The 23044-nt window shown below is 48.9% G+C and overlaps 10 protein-coding genes across 10 annotated transcripts; 5 read left to right on the forward strand and 5 right to left on the reverse strand.

Moving 5' to 3' along the window:
• Window positions 1-353: 353 nt before the first annotated feature.
• On the forward strand, window positions 354-806 carry PV08_05142 (uncharacterized protein; the record flags this gene model as incomplete). The annotated part of the gene is made up of 1 exon (XM_016379486.1): window positions 354-806. One exon carries the CDS (start codon window positions 354-356, stop codon window positions 804-806), a length of 453 nt encoding a protein of 150 aa, XP_016238163.1.
• Window positions 807-1193: 387 nt separating this feature from the next.
• On the forward strand, window positions 1194-2337 carry PV08_05143 (uncharacterized protein; the record flags this gene model as incomplete). The annotated part of the gene is made up of 2 exons (XM_016379487.1): window positions 1194-1428; window positions 1502-2337. 2 exons carry the CDS (start codon window positions 1194-1196, stop codon window positions 2335-2337), a joined length of 1071 nt encoding a protein of 356 aa, XP_016238164.1.
• Window positions 2338-2538: 201 nt separating this feature from the next.
• On the reverse strand, window positions 2539-4692 carry PV08_05144 (uncharacterized protein; the record flags this gene model as incomplete). Its single annotated transcript, XM_016379488.1, has 4 exons — window positions 2539-3478; window positions 3537-3848; window positions 3907-4027; window positions 4080-4692. The coding sequence occupies 4 exons, from the start codon at window positions 4690-4692 to the stop codon at window positions 2539-2541; spliced, it is 1986 nt and encodes a 661-aa protein (XP_016238165.1).
• A 956-nt stretch (window positions 4693-5648) lies between these two features.
• On the reverse strand, window positions 5649-6488 carry PV08_05145 (uncharacterized protein; the record flags this gene model as incomplete). Its single annotated transcript, XM_016379489.1, has 2 exons — window positions 5649-5838; window positions 5914-6488. 2 exons carry the CDS (start codon window positions 6486-6488, stop codon window positions 5649-5651), a joined length of 765 nt encoding a protein of 254 aa, XP_016238166.1.
• A 342-nt stretch (window positions 6489-6830) lies between these two features.
• Window positions 6831-8168, reverse strand: PV08_05146 (uncharacterized protein; the record flags this gene model as incomplete). Its single annotated transcript, XM_016379490.1, has 3 exons — window positions 6831-7507; window positions 7562-7762; window positions 7814-8168. The coding sequence occupies 3 exons, from the start codon at window positions 8166-8168 to the stop codon at window positions 6831-6833; spliced, it is 1233 nt and encodes a 410-aa protein (XP_016238167.1).
• A 969-nt stretch (window positions 8169-9137) lies between these two features.
• Window positions 9138-10885, forward strand: PV08_05147 (uncharacterized protein; the record flags this gene model as incomplete). The annotated part of the gene is made up of 2 exons (XM_016379491.1): window positions 9138-9186; window positions 9240-10885. 2 exons carry the CDS (start codon window positions 9138-9140, stop codon window positions 10883-10885), a joined length of 1695 nt encoding a protein of 564 aa, XP_016238168.1.
• A 1017-nt stretch (window positions 10886-11902) lies between these two features.
• Window positions 11903-14419, reverse strand: PV08_05148 (uncharacterized protein; the record flags this gene model as incomplete). The annotated part of the gene is made up of 14 exons (XM_016379492.1): window positions 11903-12306; window positions 12367-12435; window positions 12505-12825; window positions 12877-13011; window positions 13061-13120; window positions 13169-13345; window positions 13398-13460; window positions 13512-13598; window positions 13654-13708; window positions 13762-13831; window positions 13858-14002; window positions 14064-14160; window positions 14217-14345; window positions 14399-14419. The coding sequence occupies 14 exons, from the start codon at window positions 14417-14419 to the stop codon at window positions 11903-11905; spliced, it is 1833 nt and encodes a 610-aa protein (XP_016238169.1).
• An 874-nt stretch (window positions 14420-15293) lies between these two features.
• Window positions 15294-17185, forward strand: PV08_05149 (uncharacterized protein; the record flags this gene model as incomplete). The annotated part of the gene is made up of 2 exons (XM_016379493.1): window positions 15294-15785; window positions 15857-17185. 2 exons carry the CDS (start codon window positions 15294-15296, stop codon window positions 17183-17185), a joined length of 1821 nt encoding a protein of 606 aa, XP_016238170.1.
• Window positions 17186-17748: 563 nt separating this feature from the next.
• Window positions 17749-18995, reverse strand: PV08_05150 (uncharacterized protein; the record flags this gene model as incomplete). The annotated part of the gene is made up of 8 exons (XM_016379494.1): window positions 17749-17848; window positions 17894-17924; window positions 17986-18110; window positions 18164-18239; window positions 18291-18391; window positions 18444-18585; window positions 18655-18917; window positions 18976-18995. The coding sequence occupies 8 exons, from the start codon at window positions 18993-18995 to the stop codon at window positions 17749-17751; spliced, it is 858 nt and encodes a 285-aa protein (XP_016238171.1).
• A 438-nt stretch (window positions 18996-19433) lies between these two features.
• PV08_05151 (uncharacterized protein) lies at window positions 19434-22775 on the forward strand (the record flags this gene model as incomplete). Its single annotated transcript, XM_016379495.1, has 4 exons — window positions 19434-19739; window positions 19793-20054; window positions 20126-22314; window positions 22386-22775. 4 exons carry the CDS (start codon window positions 19434-19436, stop codon window positions 22773-22775), a joined length of 3147 nt encoding a protein of 1048 aa, XP_016238172.1.
• Window positions 22776-23044: the final 269 nt, after the last annotated feature.

The following is a 23044-nucleotide window of genomic DNA, read 5'->3' on the forward strand; positions in this document are numbered from 1 at the left end:
TCCGGGGCAACGGAGAAAAGCATAATGCGGTCAAAAAAAGGTATCTGCGGAGATTCACAGGCTTGCGGGAGCAGTAGGCTGTCAATTTCCACGGCGCTACCCCAGAGTTGCAAAACCCCAGTCTGACGGATACAACTTCGGAGTGGACTTGATTGCCCGAATTCGGAAGTATTATTGATCTCTGAGGGACTATCTTCAATTCAAAGCCCAGCAATTTGGAGATGACCCAAGTCAGAGGCTCGCATTCAGAATTGCTGTGCTTGTGAGTGAGCAACCTTACCAAAGTGTCTTCGAGATACTGACCGATCGTGTGGACACCAACCTATTGTCATCTGCCGCCCATCAGATCAATAATGTCGCACAGTTTAATGACCGACGCTGACCATATCCGAAATTGTATTGCATCTTATGCCAAGTGCCTCGACTTCAAGGACTTTGACGGTCTGGCTCGAGTCTTCACCCCCGATGCAGTCAGCGTTTATCCACCACCACTCCAAACTTATCGGGGGGTGGGCGAGCTACAAGAGGGAATGGAAAGGCTACTAAGGAGTTTCAAATCTCAACATAACATAACAACTCAAACGATTGAGATTACAAGCCCCAATACAGCCTATGCCGAAAGTTACGTGTGGGCTGGGCACTGGCGACAAGACATAAAGGAGGACAATTATGTGTACATGATGGGGTGCTATCAAGACAAATTGCTCAAAACAAATTCAGTGGACGGGAAAAGTTGGAAAATTCAAGGCCGTAATGTCATTCCTTTGGGGGTGCCCCTTGGAAATGTAGGACTTTTGGGACTATAGCCCATGGGAAGACACACCTCTACACGCGATTTGGAGCTGAGATTTACGCGACAGAATATTAGTAATCCACTTGCCCAACTAAATGTCTTTTCAACCATTAACCAACTGGATTAGAGGTACTGGTCTCTTCCAACAGTTTAGACTGGAGTGCACTGTGATAACTTGAAGCTAGCCATAACTCGATGATTTGTCAGAGTCTGGAAATAGTGAGTCAACCCCCCTGAATTGGTTGCCTCGGAAATGGACAGTGGAATTCTCACTCACTCATAACCTCATTGAATCTTCCCACCGAAAGGAAATCTGCAATATCATTACGCAGCAAAGGATGCTGAAACGCAAAATGAAGCTTTTCATGTAAGTGCCTCGGTGATATTAGCGTTTTGAAGTATGACTAACTCATCTGTGAACATCCATAGTACAGGGGCGACTGGCTACATTGGGGGAGACAGTCTTTACCTCATCTCCCAGACTCATCCAGAATGGGAGTTGACTTTACTTGTTCGAGATGAAGCCAAAGCGACAAAGATGCGCAACCAGTATTCCCAAGCACGCATAGTTATCGGAGACTTGGAGAACTCGGAACTTCTAATGGAGGAGTCACGGAAAGCAGACATAGTCTACCGTAAGTTCCACCTCCAGGGGAGAGATGCACACTTCCAACGAGGAAAAGCTAGCCTAACCGGGATCCTACGCAGACTTCGCTCATTGCGACCATGAGCCCTCAGCACACGCCATTGCTTGTGGTTTGGCTCAACACTCACCAGACTCTCCAGGCTGGTGGATCCATACGTCCGGAACAGGCACAATATGCTACCCAACCTTTCGCGCCAAAGACTTCGGACTAAAACGAGAAGAGGTCTTCAACGACTGGGACGATATCGGCACATTGACCAATGCACCGGATGATGCTCCCCACTGGCCGACTGAGAAGATTGTCCTCAAGGCTGGGACGGAGCACGGAGGCAGAGTTAAAACCGCTATCGTCTGCCCGCCATGCATATTCGGCCCAGGCCGAGGACCGGTGAATACGCGTAGCATCCAAGCGTACGAGCTTGCCCGAGAGATCTTGATCGCAAAGGAAGGTGTACAACTCGGACCTGCTACCAACATCTGGACTGAAGTTCATGTTCAGGATCTGAGCATGGTGTACCTTTTGCTTGGCGAGGCCGCTGCACAGGGTGGTGGGAGCGCGACGTGGGGCAAGGAGGGATTTTATTTTGCTGAAAATGGAGAATTTGATTTCCAAGCTTTGTCCAAGGCTGTTACTGAAGCTGCATATGACAAGGGATTGATTTCATCCCCAAAGATTCGCATCATGTCTGTGGAAGAATCAGAAAGATCTGGGATCATGCAACGTTGGGGCGGCATGCTCTATCTCATTGGCACCAACGCAAGGTGCCGAGCGATACGTGCTAGGAAATTGCTTGGATGGGCGCCAAAACAACGGAAGCTTCTTGCTGAAGCACCTTGCATCGTCGAAGCCGAGGCCAAGGCCCTCGGGGTGGTACCAGGGGGGCGAGTTGCACAGTGAAAGATAGCCCCAGAGATTGAATCTATCAACAGCAGATAACGTGTGACAATGACCATCTATGTTCCTGGATCTGAACAAGTGCCAGAGAGTTCGATAACTATTCCGATTCCGATTCATGTAGCCTTGCTCCGGAGCCCTTGGCTAACATGGAGCGTAGATGACCAGGCACAAGTATTTGCCGATTCTTCCAGGGACCTTCTATCAGAGGTCGGTAGAATCGTCTCCGTCCAGAGTCATGGAGACAGGTCCATCGGAGGGCGCAGTGAGCGTCATGTTTCGGACGAAACTGGAATCGCAGAAGGAATCCCACGAAAGTGGCTGCATGAAAGAGAAATCAACACCACTTTCATGGTTCGAGAAAAAGAACGGGCTGCCCTCTGGAATGTCGGTGGTGGTAATCCCGATATTTGATACACCTATAGAACTCAAACTCGTGCCCAAATCATTATCGACTGCGGAAAGGGTCCGCCCGAGCATTCGAGGTGGCGACGCTGGCGGGTCAGTTAACATTTCGTTGGACAACGTGGCGCCATTCTCAGCATGTGCACTGGGGCCAGAGCCCTGTAGGCTCTGCGTTTTGAGCGAAGTCTGGTCTGTCACTCTCTCCCTTTTAGCTTGTGGCTGCTCTTGATACCCGGAATTGCTGCTGCTGCGCTTTTGTCGGCACCGAGCATATAGGGACGAGGGGTGGAAGTCATCTTCTTCTTCATCAAGCAACAGATCCCAGTCATTGTCATCAATCATTGCCTGAAGCACGGCGGCAATTCCCTTTGCGTTAGCCTGGATGCTGTCCATCATGTGTAGTGTACCGATCAGTGAGTAGAGATGTTTCAATGGCTTGATTCTTTCTTTCGCATCGCTCATGCACAATAGAGACGCCACCAAGGCTGCAGCTGCAATGCTTGCGTGTTCGATCCCAGTTACAAAGGTTGGAAGTTCCTTCGAGCGACTGTGAGACTTGTTTAAGATCCTTGAGACTGACATTGCGTGGTCAAGGCATTTGCTCCGACAGTGCACCACACAGTGGCCTTTGAGAGAAGTTTCTAGACTGCTGGAGCTGCCACTCCTGGTGCCTCCGAGGTAAGAGTCGAACGTAGCAAATGGTTTGTGCAACAAAATAAGTATAGTGTGATATTGCTGACTTGTTCCAGTTGTCAGTCTCTGGATTCAATTTCAATAGAGAAGGTACGATGACTTACTGGAGGTGAAACAAGCTCGTCGGAGCTGATGCCCAGTTGCTGGGTTGCCACTTGAGAGCTTCTGGGAGCTTGGAATGCCAGATCTCTAGCTCCTGATCCAGAGACATTAATGTCGCGAAATCTGTGGTCACATCATCCTTTCCACGGGGCATTATCTTCCCTCCTATCGAGAGCAGTGACACCAAATGACCGTATATTTGACATTCTAAACTGCTTAGAGAGCTGATGTTAAGCTCAAAAGGCGATCGTACAGACTTGGATATTTCGTCGAGATCAATTGATGGTGGTCTGCCGGAATAAAGGCTCCAGATGCTAAATGAATGCTACGTTAGGTGGATTAATCACAAGGTGGGAGTAGAGGAAGCCTCACCGGTCACTGATCACACAAGCCCACAGGACAATTCGTCGGGTCTGCAAGTCTCTTTCGGATACTTCGAGGCCAGTAACGTCCAAGTGCAGACCGAAGTCAAACGTGAGTCGATGGGCCAAGCCTGCATTGGTCAGTCAGGAGCACAAAGACTTAGAAAGTAGATTCCGACTTACTGCTGTACAGCCAACCTGCATTTTCACGTCCAGCCATGCATTCAAGCCGGCCTAAGAGGAGCAGAGCTTGAATACTACGCATCCCCTGAGGCCGGTCGACCTCAACCACGGCCAAGCGACGCAGCTCACGTTCAAGGACATTCTCGGACAAGTTTGGCATTAAGAGACTCTTAAGCTCGGGTCGCCCCTTGTCTGAATAGCCAAAACCCGTGGCTAAGATACAAAGATGAAGAAACGGAGAGTAGTTGGCGTGTTGATTGCTTGTGCGGTCTTTCATAAAAGCTTCCTTATCAACCACCGGGAGTATATTATTGCTCTGAGTCCAGTAGAGATTCATAAGGTACTCCTGAGAATCAGGAGGTACCAAGCGGATCGCATTGATACATTCGTTGTCGAACGAGGCTAGAGTGGTTTTGTGAATCATGTTGGCATAGAGATGGACAGCGTTGCTGTTTGGTCTAAAGTAGCGCCGCTGGCCATTGGAGCCCTCACGGCTCCAATGACCACGGGTTATCACGACACTGTCCACAAGTTCTCGACTAGAAGGTGTCTGTGGAGGTTTTGACGATACCGAGGATACGGGCGGGCTACCCGAGTTCGCAGTAGCTGGCATGGCTCTGTATGATTTTTCCTGAGACTGATGCCTGCACCGTTGTTGCTGCTCTGACATTCTAGTGAGTGGCGCTCGTTCATTTTGGTCATCTTTGCTGGGGAGTTTCTGCGGCATCAGTTTTCCTTCCAGCAGCGCGAGTCGCTGCTTAAGGGCGGAAACCTCCACCTTCGATATCTGGCTACGCATCATCGAACGGGGTCAGCCATAAGGGCTATCTCGAGTCCAATATCAGAGGACCTACCGTTTACGCCCATCGTTGTCGTCGATAACGCACGCTATGTCGTTCTGCCGACAGTACTGGCATCGAGATTCGCCCTCGGTTTTTAAACACTGTGTGGTACAACGCGAATGTGTTAGCAAGGATTTAGAACCCGAGTCACACGGAGAATACTTGACGAACTCTACTTCTGCGTAATCGGCATGTGGAACATGCAATCGTCGCTCGACTGCGCTGGCGCCCAAGGTCACTCTGACTCCGAGGGCTCATGCTGCTGAGATATAGGGACTTGACTTCGAATGGGAATCAATGGATGGTCGCTCCGCACAGAACAACTACGGGTGTGTGAGATTGGCAAGGATACGGAAAGTTTTGTTGTATTGTCCGCAACAATTAGGACCCTCGCGAAGCTGTGGTGCGAAATTCTCGTTAGGGTCTGAGGTGGAAGAGGAGAAAGAAGTTCAGCTTTCTGTCGCGCGGGGTTAGACAAAGCTGGGGACTAGCCAAGCCGTGGGGATGCGGGTAAGCACGGAGAGGGGTGCGTGTGGAACCTCAGGTTCTTGTGGCGCCACCACAATGAACGAAGTCGCAGCCACATTGGTGGGTCAGGAGAGGTAAAGACTAGATGATTGATAGACACGGCCGGAATCCCGGAAATAGCATATGACATTTCACTTTGTGATTCGTCGTGTTGGCTGCATAATACTGAGTGCCAAACTACTCGGGGAGTTGAATTCCCTCAAACCGTCCAACCTCCGTCGATGCTGTAAGTTGCCCCCGTGATAAAAGTACTATCATCAGAAAGCAAGAAAGCTACTAGTCTCCCGACCTCTTCAGCCTGTGCAGGTCTCGCGATTGGAGTGGAGATTTTGAAGCTGCAGTCGGGTTGTTCCATGAATTTCCGCAGCATGGGTGTTTCGACGGTGCCCCTGAATATTATGTAGTTAGTTTTCGTTGTCTGAACAACCGCCCATACCCGGAAACGGAAGCGACGTAGTACTCACGGAGCTACTCCATTGACGCGAATGTCTCTGGGTCCAGCCTCGAGCGCGGCTGTCTTGGTGAGGCCAACGACAGCGTGCTTACTCGCGACGTAAGGGCTGGCGCAATCGAGGGCCTTGAAGCTGTTGACGCTGGCCATGTTGACGATACTGCTTCCTTCTGGTAGGACCCCAGGCCTCAATTGCTCTGCTAGACAATTGAAAACTCCTCGCGCATTGACAGCCATAACGAATTCATATTCATCCGTATCTAGCTCCCACGTCTTCGAGACACCCATGCCTTTCCCTGTCACGCCCGCGATGTTGGCAGCGCCATGGAGACGTCCAAACTCTGCCTTGGCCTTTTTCATGAACTCTCGTACGTCAGTCCGATTCCGAACGTCCAGAGAGGATGTTTTGATGGAAGCCGCAGCTGTCGCTGTATGAATGATACTGGGGAGGGAAGCCTCGAGAGCGGCGGCGTTAACGTCTCCAACGTATAATGAAGCCCCTCTGGACGCCAGGACTCGTGCTGTGGCCAGCCCGATACCCGAGCCACCTCCAGTAAGGACGAAGGCCTTGCCTGCCAACGAAACCATCGTCGATAGCACTGTCTGTTACTTCTATCCGCCTTGACTTTCAGTAAGGTACCTTGAAGATTCCAAGACTGTGAGACTACAATCAGCACGTTAAAGTCAAGATAGGGATGTGCTGGTCCGAAATTAAACACGCTCATATTCCGTTCCGCCCAATTCCCGGGGAGGACGTGAGATTCCGGTGTGCACCCATATACGGTAGCTGGTTGCGAGTAATGTGTCTGCACATGCCTTCAAAATTGTCTTCGCAAGGAGGGAACAAGGTTTGACTCGGGTTCGCAACTTCTCATCTTCAGTTTCACCTTAAGCAACCGGACGCTCAAGCGTACTAAGAACGAAGTCCCCTCAGCTATATATGCTCTCTTTCAGACCCTTAAACATATTCTTCACATCCTCGGCAATGAACTCGGGGTTCTCCCATGCTGCAAAGTGGCCTCCATATTCAGCTTCACTTTCATAGATTACATCTCCCAGAGTTTGTGTCCATAGACTAGGAGCATCGACAATCTCTCCGGGCATATGAGCAACCCCATATTTAACTTCTGGAACCCAGCCAGAGAAATAGCCCTCAGATAGAGAAGGATCTCGAGCAGAGTTAAACTCAAAATATATCCTTAAACTGGCACCTGGACCTGCCGTAGAAAACCAGTAAATAGACACCCAGGTCAAAATCTCGTCGTCTGTCCAAGGGTAATTGTCGGACCAGTCGTGAAGCTTCTCCCAGATCCAGGCAGTCAAAGCAACAGGGCTATCGGCCAGAGCATATGCAAGAGTTTGCGGCTTCGTTGACTGTAACACGCTATACCCTGTTCCTGTCTCCAGAAATTGTTGATGGCGGGATATACGATTTTTATCGGCTCTGGATAGAGGGGTGGTTAAAGTTTTGATATACTTCCACGGGTTCGAGAGAAGTGTTGGTGGTTTAGCCGGTACCATGTTAATATGTGAGGCTCGACAAGATTCAGGGTATAGCATTCCAATGGCCCGAGATATAGTGAAGCCCCAGTCTCCACCTTGAGTCACTTGAGACTCCGAATTAGTAAAACTGAGTCAAACAAGTAAGATCGGAGGCTAACCATATGAATGATAACCGAGATTCTTCATCAACTTATGACAGATCTCTGCATATTGTTTAATTCCAAATCCTGGAGTGCTAACTGCTTGGGAGAATCCAAAGTTGGGCAGTGAAGGAGATACAACATGAAATTTGGGTCCGGGTCGACTTGAGTCAGTTAGAAGTGGACACATCTTGGAACTCTCCGAAAAATGACCGGGCCCTGATGCATAGTTTCAGCAATACTTCGGTAAACGGAGCTTATGTAACTCACATCCATGAATAAACAGAAGAGGTATTGCTCGTTCAGACTGACACCTCCAGTGAGTAAAGTGTATGTCCAGAGTTCCATGGCCTCCATCTACGGTGATAGGAGCGTGGAAGTGCGGCTGGAGGTTTAGTTTTTGCTCCTGGATTCTCCAGTCGAAAACATTTTTCCAGTACTCAATCAGTCGGCGTATGTCACTCAGAGGCACTCCATAATTCCACCCTGAGCCCTCTAGTTCATCCGGAAGTTTTGTCCTTGCCAACCTGGACTTTAAATCATTGAGTTGGTCCTCTGGTATCGCTACCCTGTAGCGCTCCGGACGGTTGCTAGAAGTGTTACTGCTACCAGGGACAGAGGCCATCAGTGCTGTGTTCACAATCGCAAGCATACATGAGTTTTCTGGCACTCAAAACTGACGCGAGGGTGGGACTGTTGGCTACCTGCTCAAGTGGGGCGAAGTCGTCCCCTAATTTTACATAGTTGGCTCTACAGGAGGGTTAGCTTAGGCCGGGTTTAGAGAGCCTCTCGACAGCCTCTGTCAACCCTTTGTGCCAGCTAAGGCGGGTGAACTCTGGGTTGTCAATTTCTCCATTATTAGCGTTTAGCACCATATTTCGACCGATCACGCGGCAGTCGAAACTGGTTATTGATCTTCCTTCGGAAGTTTCTGCTTATCAGCTATGGTATAGACACCTTATGGCCTAATAACTACCACTGCTGTAGGCACAAATCAGAGGCAATGTGTATCTGTCGAGCAAAATGGAGCGGCGTATAATATTGTACATCACGGTCAGGAATTCCTTAAACCGTATTATTACCGAGAGAACCTCTTGTCAATTTATGGCGTTTCATTTTCGCGTTATCAGAATGCGAGACCTGCAACAACTTACTCATGTAGCCTCCTTTAGCTCTAAATCAGCACGAAGCAGCTTCCGTAATGAAAGTTATTGGACGAAGAGTTTGAATCACAATGACTAGAACGAGCAGAACTTCGACGCAAATTCGCACTTGCGGAAGACTAGATCAGCAGGGGATTTGACAAGGAAGCGACAGACATCAGGCACAGTGAAGACCAGACCACCAGATATCAGCTGATCTAGACCAGGCTCTCAGGATGAAGAAGAGTATCGGCTCTTCATTTCCATAGGAGCCCAGACCGGTTCTTCGTCGGAAATCCCGCCTATAGTAACGTGCTAGGGGATTTCAGCCGGAATTCTCAAATTTTGACAATGTCTCATAGGATATCAAAAGAGAGAGAGATCCTTTCGTCGAAATTGTCCCATGTAGTAGTATTCTACGCAATCGTAACCTATAGAAATTCTTGTCCAACATGACCAGCGTTCCACCAAACATGTCTACACCAGAGCCAACTGTAAATGGTAAGCCAAACTTTCTTTTCCGAAGGAATGTAAAATTTCTGATATACACACAGGCGTGCATGACTCCGCGAGCAATGGTCGCCCCAGCTTTAACAAGCTCGATACCGATATAATTATCGTGGGGGGAGGCTTTGGAGGGATTTATGGAATGTACAAGTTCCGTAAACTCGGTATGAAGGTCAATTTGATCGAGGCTGGTGCCGCATTCGGAGGAACGTGGTTCTGGAACCGATATCCTGGAGCTCGCGTTGACAGCGAGACTCCATATTATTGTCTTTCCATCCCTGAAGTGTACAGGGATTGGAACTTTTCGGAGCGTTTCCCAGACCACGTAGAACTTCGCGAGTACTTCAAGCACGCTGACAAGGCACTGGACCTGAGCAAAGATACCTATTTCAACACCATTATAGTTGGAGCCACTTACGATAGTGATTCAGGGAAATGGAAAATCAGGTCAGCTGACGGAGAGACAGCTACTTGCACATACCTTGTGATGGCTACGGGTTCGTCCTACAAGACGCATTCCCCAGATTTCAAGAACATGCCTCAGTACAAGGGCCTCATCGTGCATTCCGCCAGATACCCTAGCAACCTCGATGTTACCGGAAAGAGAATTTGTGTTATCGGGAGTGGAGCGACTGGCTTGCAGATTGTGCAGACTCTTGCGCGCGAGGACTGCGAAGTCACAGCTTGCATTCGAACTCCGAACCTCTCACTTCCAATTCGACAAAGAGCTCTCACTATTGAGGAGCAAGAGATGAACAAGAACTTTTACCAATCGTGGCTTCATGCGGCAAAGGGCTCTAAGTCGGGATTCCCCTACGATCCTGCTCCAAAAGGGTACTTTGAATCCACTCCCGAAGAACGACAAGACTGGTGGGAGTTGTTATGGAAACGCGGAGGTTTCAGTTTCATGGGAGGCAACTACATGGAGATGATATTTAATAAAGATGCGAACCGAGAGATTTATAAGTTCTGGGTCGAAAAGACACGGCAGCGCGTCAAGAACGTCGAGAAGAGAGATATTGTGGCGCCACTGGAGCAACCTCACTGGTTCGGCACCAAACGACCCAGTCTTGAAAGAGATTACTACGAGATGATCGACAGAGATAATGTGAAGCTCGTCAGTCTGAAAAGAAATCCCATCGATCACTTCACCGAGACAGGGATCCGTTTCGGCGGAGAGGCCAGCTTCGACGCCGACTTCGATGTTGTCATTCTCGCGACAGGCTATGACGCTATCACCGGGTCCCTTCTCGACGCCGGGATCGTGGGAAAAGATGGTATCTCCTTGAACGAACGATGGAAAAAGGGAATTTCAACTCATCTCGGACTCACAATACCTGAAAATCCAAATTTGTTTATGGTTTACTCACCACAAGCGCCGACTGCGCTGGCGAACGGCCCGCCTCTTATAGAAATCCAGGTGGACTGGATTGCGGCTGCCCTTGAGGCGATGCAAGAGCAGCACATTAAATCGATTACTCCGGATCCAGCAGCAGCCCAAAAGTGGCGAGAACGAATCCAAGAGGTGTGCAATTTGACCCTCTATCCCGAAACAGATAGTTGGTGGAATGGAGGGAATGTCCCTGGCAAGCTCAAGGAACCCATGTTGTACATGGAGGGCGTCGATACCTACAACTCTGTCATAACAGCCGCATTGAAAAACTGGGAGGGATTTCAAGTAGTCAAGGCCTAGGATCGGCAGGCTGCGCTACAGAGAGCGAGGGCTAATGATTTATTGACTCCATCAATGTCAGGACCTTCACTGTGAATAGCCCTATAGTGATATAGTGAAATAGTTGATGCAACGTAGTCTATTTTGACAATCCTCTGTAACAACGACTTCTTCGCTTCAAGCGAAGAAGTCGTCCCTATGTAGTTCGGGAGGGCAATACTTGTTGTAAGCTTGCCTCTGTTCGGAAGTGTACTTCCAGCTATGCTAGATGGTACGCTTCCTTACTTCGTCCTTTGCTCACTGAGTCGCTTGATCTGACCGTTCCCAGCGAGATCTAGGCGTCTCGTGACAAACACCTTCGGAATATCTCCTGTGGTTGTCAGTATTATATAGGAATATGTGAGAATTATGACGCTTTGTACACGCATCTGAAACCACAAGTTGAGATCATTAATCAAATCTAAAGTTTTGAAACAGAGATAGCACTCACCGGTCTTCTACGTGCGGCCACGTGCCTATCGTCTCATTTATTTGTTAACTTATAGGAACGCGGCTTTATCGATCAGCCCATCAGGTGAATTTCAATACTAGCAATTAGGGCTGTACATGAAACTCACAAGTCAGGCATACAGATTTGATGCTCACACAGGAAGCCTTGTAGCGCTCCCATTTCTGGCATTTGAAAAGGTTGCACAGTGTTTTGTAGTCCGCAATGGTAGTCCTCAAGAAGGAAGCTAGGAGCAGCTGAGCAATCGACTTTATAAGGTGCATTTAGGGTATCCAACAAATGCAGGCACTTTGTGGCATGAACGGACTAAACGAAACAAAGAGCCTAAAGGTTGACTGCAAAGTGAGTCAACGCATGTAAAGGACACTTCAAATTCATCTGTCCTAGCATGCGACAACAAGAGGGGGAACATAGCCCCAACTATGTTATATGTGTTTGCCTTCACAGGTGTTCCCAACGGAGCGTACCATAACCGAACTCACTTCTGACAATGAGCTGGCAAGTAATGCCAGCAACGTTCGCGACGTATTTTAGGCTATCGGGGTCGTAGCCGTTGCCGGTATTTCCTCCTCGTGATGAATTCGGACTTCTTTTTCGTCATGAATCCGTGCCTCGGCCGCGTTATGCGCGATTGTTCTTGGGACGTGATCGGTCAAAAGGTAATCAAGATCCCGCAAGGTCAAGGTCACCAGGAATGTTGCAGCTCCAAATGCCACAGCGGCGTAGTAAGCCACTTTGTAAGCATCAGCGTAGGCCCAACGTGAAGCATAAGCGAGCTCCCCAATGACTGAAGCATCAACTCCTGGGATCTTGAGCAAGGATGAGATTTGACCTTCTGAGAGCTCTTGAATGATGAGAGGAATTTCGGAGGCGCTGATATTATGCGAGGCGGCAACAGCACCGATGTGTATGGCTAGCTGTTCAGGGACCTTGTCTATATTATGTGGAATCAGTATGACCATCTTACCAGACTCTTGAAGTGTGCGATGCTTACTGTGAATAATAGACAGGAACACAGCACTACCAATCGCCCCAAAGGCACTTCTCAGGCCACCAAACAAGCCTGATTAGTGAAAAAAGTCAGAATCAACACTTCACAAGTAGAGCAAGCTCCACCCGGAAGACTACTTACTGAATGCCATTCCCAGATCCTCATCCTCCACGAAGAGTTGTGAGAGTGCTGCCGGGGCTTGTTCGAACGGACCTGTTACAACTCCAGCTAGACCGGACATGGCAATCCCGAGAGCGACATCATTGGGAGTGCATAGAGAGGCGATACCCAAGAAGAGAGTGAGGAGGCCCGCATAAACAACCAGCTGCCATTTTGCATACTTGAAGATGCCGATGAGCGGTGAAACAAAACAGTCCCCAACCCATATGCCGATTCCTAAGCTCGTGGTGCGCCAGGCATTGTTTGACCAGTCAGTGGATGTTGCATAAACATAGTAGACCTCTGTGGAAAGTTATTAGTCTGATTAGCGGTGCCCACGGGAACGCAGCTCACCACTTGGCCAAGCAACACTTAGGCCGAAAAAGATCAGGCCGCCCATTGCACCACACACCACAATGCCAGCAAAACCTCTCAGGTCCTTCAGTAGTTGTACGCGCATGAATTGTCTGCTTATCGGCATGTGAAGCTCTGATAACGGGTTAGTTTGGTCAGTCTCGCACCTGAAGATTCATCAAACCCCAAGCGAAGAATCCGATTGATGCAACCACACCAGATACTAAAGGTCCTAGCACCTTGGCTACCAGCTTGGTTAGCAACGGCCATAACAGAGGGAAGATGGAATTACCGGAGTCCCATGGATACGGATTTCCCCCTAAAGAAATACCTAGGACAAATAATGCAATGCTGGAAACAAAGAGGAAAAGACCGATGAAGTCAAGCTCCTTGAGCAGTTGCAGCCTGGACTTGGGAAGTACGGGTTCTTTTGGGTGGTAGAAGAAGAAATGAAGCCCGACAGCGCAGGCTACCCACTCATCAATCTTACGGTACTGACTTTGTCGAGGGTTCCAACATACCGCAAGAGATTGAATAAATGTAATAGATCCAGCGCCAGGAGGCTCCCTCGAGCACAGCTCTGCCTGTATTGATAGCGTCAGCTTTGAATGGCACTCTTTTGTATGTCTATGTACCGAGGAAAGAGCCGATGGCTAGAGAGGGAAAGCAGCCAAAAACAACGAGTCCTAGCATAGCGAGTTTGTGTCTATTAGGTACCAATTCTAGTCAAGGTTAGCTTGATGCGTTGAGTCGAGGCTCGAGTTAAATATTGCTTACCAGCCGACATGAATTGCATTGAGAACTGTCCTCCTGAGGAGAGGCCCAGTAAGACCTTTTCAGCATTAGCAAGGTTTGTTAAGCATGGTCCAGACTAGGCGGACTTACGTTCGATCCAATGAGAACATCAATCCGCTGAGCTCTGCCGGCAACTATGCCTGTTATCGGTGTTAGTTTCCTATGAGCAGGAGTCGGCAGCAAAACGCGCCTCCAACAAGACCTAGAGCATTGAATCCTATCATCCACCATCTTCTTCCGAAGATGTCGGAGAGTCGACCGACGAGTGCGTATCCCACCGAGTTTCCCATAGTCCAAACGATTGAGAATAGAGCTGAGTTGGAACTTCCACCTGGGATGAGAGATCAGTGTGCGCACTGTGACAGTACACAAGTATGAGAAATGAATGATACCTATGTCTTCTTCTATAAAGGGAAGAATGCCTGCTGGCAGAGTAAACCCCCAGATTCCAGCGAACTGCCCCATGATCATGGCAAAAATGACCATCATCTATAGCAGATTTCGTTAGTGACAGTATCAACAGAATTGGAACAGGCCATAGCTACCATGCGTGGCTCCATGACCAATCCCAGGCCAACGGAACGGACATGCTCTGTAGCCTCATCGCCTATCGCTGCGCTGAGGACGTGGCGTAGCTTTTGGTCGTCCTCAATTGCGATCTCACCGTGAGCAGTCTAGCAGAGCATTAGCCAAGGACGTGAATTATTTACGAAGGACGTCAACGCACATCGATTGTGTCTTCAGTCATGATGGTTATTCGGAGCTTGTAGGAGAATCCCGGTTACGAGGAGCTCATAGCTGAAGGAACCATACGGTTTTTAAAGGGAGAGATGTGGGCAGGAGTTAATTCCGATTTTTTATGACCCAAGGCTCTGAGCGTACGGAAGCCCCGTAAAACCTTCGTTTCAACAGTTATTCAATGGAGGAACATTTGGTGCTGAAGGTTCTCTTTAGCCTTGTGACTGCGACCCAACAACACTTGTGAGGGAGTGCGGATAGCTGTGTCTCATTGCGCAGGTCTGACTGAGACTAAACTAGTATCTAATTCTATCGACTTCAACAAACGATGTCTTCAGAAGCCACATATGGGCATTATGTACAGGTCAACCTGGGTAATTGTCCATCTTACCCCAGAGCAGAGGGGAAGATTTCGTGGGGCCCCTCTAGTTAGTGTGATAGGGAGATGGGGCGAAGTGCTGCTCCCTACCAATAACGTAAGGGTGAAGGGGTTACTTAGCTAGTAGTCCGAAGTGCTGCTCCCTACCAATAACGTAAGGGTGAAGGGGTGACTTAGCTAGTAGTCCACTAGACAAAGCGCCTTTCATCAGCGGTGGTCCTAGGCTGAAAAAATTATTCTCGCAGAGCATGGACCTGGTGGCCTGTGCAGAGACGATGAAGAGCAGCCATGGCACCACCTTCGCAGCAGAGAGAAATCCGTTCTGGGCCTGCTCCGTAAGCAGCTAAGCAGTGACTGAATTCCGTGCCGGAAATGGACGGGGAAATTGGTGCCTGGGAAGTCTGACCCTCGTGCAAGTCAAAGCGGCATATCCCAGTACCATTATCAGAAACCAGGATCCCCGAATTCAGTAGTGGTAGGTGTACGATTTGATCCAGCCGCCGCCATGTCTAACGCTAAAAAATTTGAAGCCACCACTCTAAATGGAGGATCCAACCAAAGCATTGATGTTGAGTCTTTACAGCGAAAATATGAGCAAGAGCGAGCGAAACGTTTGCATATCGATCAGTGTGCCATAAAGCCCACTGGCCGCCCCGCGAAGATCGCCAACTATCTCAAAGACCCCTATGTTGAACCAGGCTTCAGCCGTAGTCCGGTCAACGCTGTTTACGATATCACCATCATTGGAGGTGGCTATACAGGACTACAGATTGCAGCTCGCCTTGTTCAACAAGGACATGAGAACATATGCTTGATTGAGAGAGGTGGCGATGTCGGTGGAACTTGGCAAGTAAAATTTTCTATCGCCAGCCATCATATGCTAACACACCCAGGTACTGGAATCGTTACCCCGGGATCCAATGCGACATCGATGCTTATATTTATATGCCACTCCTTGAAGAAACAGGCAACATGCCCACAAAGAAATACGCATCTGGTAAAGAATTGCATGACCACGCTAAGAAAATTGCAGAGAAATACGAGCTCTATAGCCACTGCCTCTTGCAGACTGAGATGACCAGTGCTACCTGGGATGAGGGTGCTCACCTATGGAGGATCATGACGAATCGAAACGACAATATATTCACAAAATGGTTCATTCCGGCCTCCGGCCCCTTTCATACTCCGAAATTTCCCGAAATACCCGGCATTGATTCCTTTGAGGGTATAAGCTTCCACAGTAGTCGCTGGGACTATACATATACAGGAGGCTCGGTAGACAAGCCCGAGTTGGTTAACCTTCAGGATAAGAGGGTAGGAATTATCGGAACCGGCGCTACGGCCGTACAGATTGTGCCGGCAGTTAGCAAATGGGTCAAGGAGCTGTATGTATTCCAGCGAACTCCGTCAGCGATTAATGCACGAAACCAAAAGAACACGGATTATAATTGGGCCAAGGCGCTACCGTCGGGATGGCAGCGAGAAAGGATGCAGAACTTCACCACGATCATCAGCGGCGGTGAAACTCAGCAAGATCTAGTGAACGATGGCTGGACTGAAGCTATCCGCTCAACCCCGGGTTTCTTCGGCACCGGTGGTGATGGAGCTGACAGTGCAGCCATGGCCAAGCGTCAGCAGCTGGCCGATTTTAAGAAGATGGAGTCCGTACGAGAGCGCATCGACCACGTTGTGAGAAACAAGGCCACTGCGGAGGCACTTAAGCCATATTATCAGCAATTCTGCAAACGTCCGTGCTTCCATGATGAATACCTGGAAGCTTTTAACAGGGATAATGTCTACCTTATCGACACAGGAGGTTGTGGAGTCGAGGGCGTGACTCAGTCTGGCATCGTCGCCCGTGGAAAGGAATGGCCTGTCGACTGTATAATATATGCAACTGGCTTTGAATTTGGGGGAGACTTCACAAAAGACAATGCTCCTATTACTGGCGTCAATGGTATTTCTTTGTCTGATAAGTGGAAGGACGGACCCACGACATTCCACGGCTGGGCGGTCAGCGGCTTCCCTAACCTTTTACTCATGGGAGTGGCACAGTCGGCACCAAACCCTAACTGGACGCATAGCATGGTTGAGATGGGTAGCCACCTGATCTACATCATCCAGGAATGTGAGAAGCGCCGAGTCAAGACTATTGAGCCATCTGAGGAGGCAGAACGTGGCTGGGTCGCGGATGCAGTCCAAAAGAGCGAAACTCGTGCCGACTTTCTCAAGAATTGCACTCCGGGGTACTATAACAATGAGGGCGAGGTGAATGAGAAGACATTGCGTGCCCAGCCATACAGTGGAGGTGCCTTGCTCTTTAACTCCATAATCACAAAATGGAGAGACGACGGTAATCTTGAGGGTATGTTGTTGACGGTTGAGAGTGAAGAGTGAGGAGCAATCCGAAGCCAGATAGACTCGTATAGACAATAACGGAGCCCATCAAAAATTTCACTAACGCACCCGGGGTCACGTTCAGTCACGGTCGCAGCTCTACATTTTACCCCAATCTGCCCTTGCACAATCAAAAGTCGAGAGCCATTGATAAAGTCCACAAATTTCATCGTCTACACTATAGTAGGAGTAGATGTGGACTCACTAGGTGCACAAGGAATGTGATGAACTAGATAGCGTTATCAGAGATATCAACCACTAATATAGAGCTTGGATAGACTCTTCATTCACCTTTCGATACGCTCTGATATCACGTCGTCATCCTCATAAGAGGTCTGAGTCGTTGGCGAGCCTCGCCATCGCTATATTTTCTGTTCTGGAAATAACGGTAACGCATCTAGGAAAGGAAACTAGACAGGATCTCTTCTTCGTCGGAAAAAAAGAGGTCGCAATAGATGACGTGAACAGAACAGACTGATTGTCAGACTATCTGTCGTTTGTTTGCGTGCTATTCTGTCTTGATAAACACCTCTGCCCTCAAAGATGACTACCACATCATTGACCTATGCGCCACCTCCGTGTAGACGCTTCTCAATGGATACACATTGGCCGATGGCATTGGTATAAATTTCGACACTATTGAGCCGTATGGCCACCATCAACCTGCAGGTCATCAGCTTGGATACGACTTTATCTGAGGGTTCTTACGGCAATGACCGCGCCAGAGACGTAGGTTGCCCTGCTTGATACTTTTTCTGTGAGCAGGATGTACTATCTTAGTGTCGAAAGGCTACGCATACCGAGAAAAGTCGCGACATCAGCGATCTCTTGAGCCGTGCCTAGCCGCCCCATCGGAGTGAACCTTTGAGCATAATCCAGTGAGAACTGTCGATGCTCTGGTTTAATCAATGGTGTATCAATGATACTGTGTTCGAATCAGAGAAAACAATCACGAGAGCTAGAACACGTCATGCCTACCCTGGACAGAGAGCATTTACTCTGATTCCTTGGTTTGCGAAAGTTGTAGAATCCGATCTAACCAGACCAATAACGGCTACGTTGAATTGTTAGCCGTCGGAGATCGAAAGTGATTCTAAGATCTTACCGTGCTTCGACATTGTATAGGGCGTGGAATTTGGAAACCCTACCAGTCCACAGATTGAAGCGACATTGACAATAGATCCTTTCGAACCAGGGCGTCCGTCACTGGGACATGTCAATCCTGTAAGGCCGACCGAGACTCATTCGATGGACCTACTGGGAAGGTAAGGGCTCCTGAGTTAACATTTGAGCAATCTCTGCTCGCTCACAAAGCCAAACGGCTCTGGCATTGATGTGTTGGACTTCGTCATACTGCTCCGGTTGCAATAAAGGTATGAGGTTCTGAGCGCCCGTGATCCCTGGCCACGTTCTGATGTGAGCGTTCGTACCTTGTCAGGACTTGAGAGCCAGTTATAAGTTATACAAACCTGCAATGTTCAGACCATAATCAAGCCTGCCGAATGTCGACACGGTAAGCGTGATGAGCCGTTCCACAGTATGCGCATCGGTAATGTCTCCGGCATCCACCACAATGTGCACATCGGCCCTAATGCTTTCCCCCATCGCTTTCGTGCGAGCAAGCCCTTCACGGTTGATGTCGGTAGCTACAATGCGCGAACAGCCATCACGAACGAGCTGCTGAACACAGGCCTGGCCGATGCCACTCCCTGCACCCGTCACAAAGGCAACCCTGCATCAGTGGGTCAGTCTCGGTTCAAGAGGTTCGGTGCATTATCGAACAGTCTCACCCGTTCAATTGAAGGCTCATGATGAAAGACAACAAGTGACTGAATGGAGGACAAATAATCGGACCTAGCCAGCATGTTGGTTCTCCTTATGTCGGCAGCTGGTGTGGGCTTGCACAACACCTTCGTACCTCAGATCGTAATCCCGTGTGGACGTGGTCTTTCGGAATTCTGGGCCAACTGAACCCGGGGACACTGACGCAGTCTGTTTCTCGGGAAGTTTGAACGCCTGACTACCCATCAAAATTACCGAGTACGGTCAAGATATTGAGACATCCCCGGAATTGGTTATGCCCAGGTGCGGAGTCCCTGGGTCCGTCCGGAGAAAAAAAGATTCATGCCTAGGGAGTTTGAATACTTTATGTCGATACAGTCCTACAACAAGAGAGAAAATATTTTCCTAGTAATCTCTTCGAAACTCAGCGCGTCTGAAGATTGAGTAAGTAAATTGTTCCGCTATCATGTGTGAATCTTACCATCCTGGCCAGGATGTTGGAAAAAGGCTCCTGCCTCATGTAGTGTCGTTCTTAGGAGAAGCCTTTCCAAACGATATCTTTGTCATACATCACACAGATGGCGGATCAGACTACAGTCGCGGATGGAGCGAAATCAAGTTCATGCAGCTTGCTAAAGCCGTCGACTGGACTGCGTGGTGGCTTCATAACAGAATCGGTAGCAGCGATTCCTGCGAGACGATTGCCTTTATTGGTTGCAATGATGTACGATATAGTATCTTTACCCTCGCCGCTCAGAAGGCGGGTTACGCGGTACGTGCTATCTTACATCTTTGTCTCTGATGTTCGGCTAACTTGGAACAAAGACTCTCCTCCCGTCCCCGAGGAACGGACTTGATGCACACAAACATTTAGTTAAGGAGACTCAATGCAAGCACTTCTTTTTCGGAGAAGAACAACGCCTGAGAATAAATGTATTGAAGGATGGGCTCGAACATGTCCAGTTCTGCGAGATCCCGAGCTTGAATGATATGCTTCACGGCGAGTCGAAGATGTACCCGTTTGACAAAACCTTCGAGCAGGTCTCACATGAACCTGTGGTCATCATACATAGCTCCGGGACTACAGGTAAGTGGTCAGCAGAGGTTTCAAAGGTGTCAAGTTGGTTTGCTAATGTGGCCTTTACGGCATTGTTTTAGGGCTTCCAAAGCTCGTTCCACTATCAAATGGATATCTCAGTGTCCAGGACCGTCAGTCATGTTTGCCACCAAGCAAGGATGGTCGCTGGGCGATCTACTCACACCCTGACCCCAGCGAGAGAATCTTTTCGATGACCCCAATGTTCCATCTCATGGCGTATTGGCAGTTTCAAGAGTCAATCTTCCATCGAGTACCAGTGGTCCTGGCTCCCGAGGTACCACTAACAGCAGACATCCTAAACGATATTCACCTTGTTGCTAAACCCACACTCACTTCATTTCCCCCGTCAATGTTGGAAGATCTGAGCGGAACACCGGAAGGTATCAAGGCTGTTTCTCAATTTCGAACACTGATGTTCGGAGGGGCACCGCTCTCTACCGATGTTGGACAAAAAATCAGCCAAGTTACCGGATTATGCACGATATACGGTACGAGCGAGATCGGGGTGCCACCTATCCTCAAGCCACAAGCGAGAGAAGACTGGAACTATCTCGAATTTCATTCTGAATATGGGATCGAGTTTGAGCCTACGGACGGTGACCACTACGAGGCAGTCATTCGACGTCGTCCGGGGAATCTGGCTGCTGTGTTCTACAGCTTCCCAGACGTTGAGGAGTACCGTACTCAAGATCTATTCACTAAGCACCCTAGCAGAGAAGGACTATGGCTTTATCGAGGGCGAAATGACGACGTAATAGTCCTGAACAATGGCGAAAAATTCAATCCTATCCTCGTCGAGAAGTGTATTGAAGAGCATTCAGCTGTCAATCGAGCGGTGGTTATTGGACAGGGTCGCTTCCAATCACTGCTTCTGCTTCAACCGGAATGGGGGAACTGGCATTATCTCTCGACCGAAGAGTTTGTTGAGGATGTATGGCCAGTGGTCGAGCGAGCAAACAGCTTGGTGGCTAACCATGGTCGTGTAATGAAAACACATATCGTGGTGGGTTCCAGGACGACCCCATTTCAAACGACACCCAAAGGTAACATTAAACGGAAAAACGTCGAGCAAGATTACTTCTCAGAGATCGAATCGGCGTACTCCCGGATCAAATATGACATAGGTGTGCGCTTGTCAGAGAGACCGGACTATGATGAGGTTGAGAGTATGGTGTTCAAGGCAGTCTCACAATTATTGACTGTGTCCAATGTCTCCGCGTCATCAGATCTATACTCGACAGGTCTTGATTCTCTCCAGAATCTTCAGCTTGTCAGAAGGCTCCAAAGTGCTGTCCGACCGTTTGGGAGAGATAAGGAAAGTCGAATCACACCCGCTGCTCTGTACAGTGTCCCAACAGTAGCAAAGATATCAACATATGTTTTGGACATAATCGAAAACTCCGGGACGAACAGGGTCGACCCCAATGACCGCGATATTAAAGATATTGGGACCACGATTCAAGACTTGGTTGAAAAGTATATCAAAGATATTCCAAAGCGGTCACTGTCGCTTCCAGACCGCCTGGGTCGGCGGACAGTCCTGATCACCGGCAGTACGGGATATCTAGGATCTTATGTTCTTCATCATCTGATTCAAGATGTGACAATCACTCACATTTATTGCCTAAACAGATCAGGAGATGCTTTCTCCAAAGCTTGTCAGAGCTTTGTGGAGAAGAGCTTGGACTTTTCTCGTAGTGCTCAGGCAAAGGTGACTTTTTGGCAATCCTCGTTTGGTGAAAAACAGCTTGGATTGTCAGATGAGCAGTACGATACATTGAGGGGCGCGGTCGACGTTGTGATCCACAACGCTTGGAAGGTGGACTTTAACCACCAACTAGAATCATTTGAGGATACACATATCCGTGGCATTCGCAATTTCGTGGATTTTGCAATCCAGAGCCCCAAATTGCCTCACCTCGTCTTTATCTCATCTCAATCAACAGTCGGCAGATGGGCGGATCACCACGGACCTTCTATTCCCGAACAACCACACGCCAATCCAGACGTGGCCGCACGAACCGGCTATGGCCTGTCCAAGTACACCGCAGAGCGAATCCTACACACCGTCTCCGAGAGGACTGGTTTACCAACTACTATCATCCGGATAGGACAAATTGGAGGGCCCCTGGCTGGCACAGGTGCTTGGAGCGTGCAAGACTGGGTTCCCACCGTGATAAGAACCTCCAAGACCATGCGACAGGTACCCCTGAGTCTCTCCTATATTCCCATCGACTGGATCCCAGTGGTGAGTGATTACATGACCTCCTTTAAGCAAGACCTGTGAGACTTGTGCTGACATAAATCGTACCTCGTTAGGACTGTCTGGCAAGAATAGTTTCTGAGATTGTGGAAACACGACTTTCCTCGGAACTCGAGATCCCATGTGATGTTTTCCATCTTGTCAATCCACGAAAGACAAGCTGGAGATCCCTGTTGCCCGCAATTCACCGTCAATTTGCCGCTCGAGCTGTTTCGTTCGAAGCATGGGTGGAATCTCTACGTTCTATCGAGATTACCGACGACTCAGTAACCGAGATGCCGGCTCTTAAACTACTGGACTTTCTACAAAATATGGCCGCTCAGCAAGATTACAAACCCCCACCTTTGGAGACGGTTCGAGCGCAGATGGCCAGTCGGACTATGCGAGAACTACCCCCGGTAGATGAAGCACTTTTGGAGCTATATCTACGCCAGTGGAAGCTATAGAAATTCCCGTATCTATGTTGCTACTATATTTGTGCTTAGACTTGATCAATGAATCAACTGCGATAGAACCATGTGACACTTACCAAAAACACACACACCGAACTATTCCATGCTCGATGATGAGGTAAACGTCTACCGTGTTGAAATACGCCAGGCAGATTTCCGCACTGCGCATGCTTGATGTAGCTTTGAGCTGCGTGATGGCACGAGTCATTTCCGCGCATTTCCTTCACGGTCGGCTCTCGGCAAGCGTATCCACACCGCAAGTC

The sequence above is a fragment of the Exophiala spinifera genome (assembly GCF_000836115.1).
Source record: "Exophiala spinifera strain CBS 89968 unplaced genomic scaffold supercont1.3, whole genome shotgun sequence".
NCBI classification, from domain to species: Eukaryota; Fungi; Ascomycota; class Eurotiomycetes; order Chaetothyriales; family Herpotrichiellaceae; genus Exophiala; species Exophiala spinifera.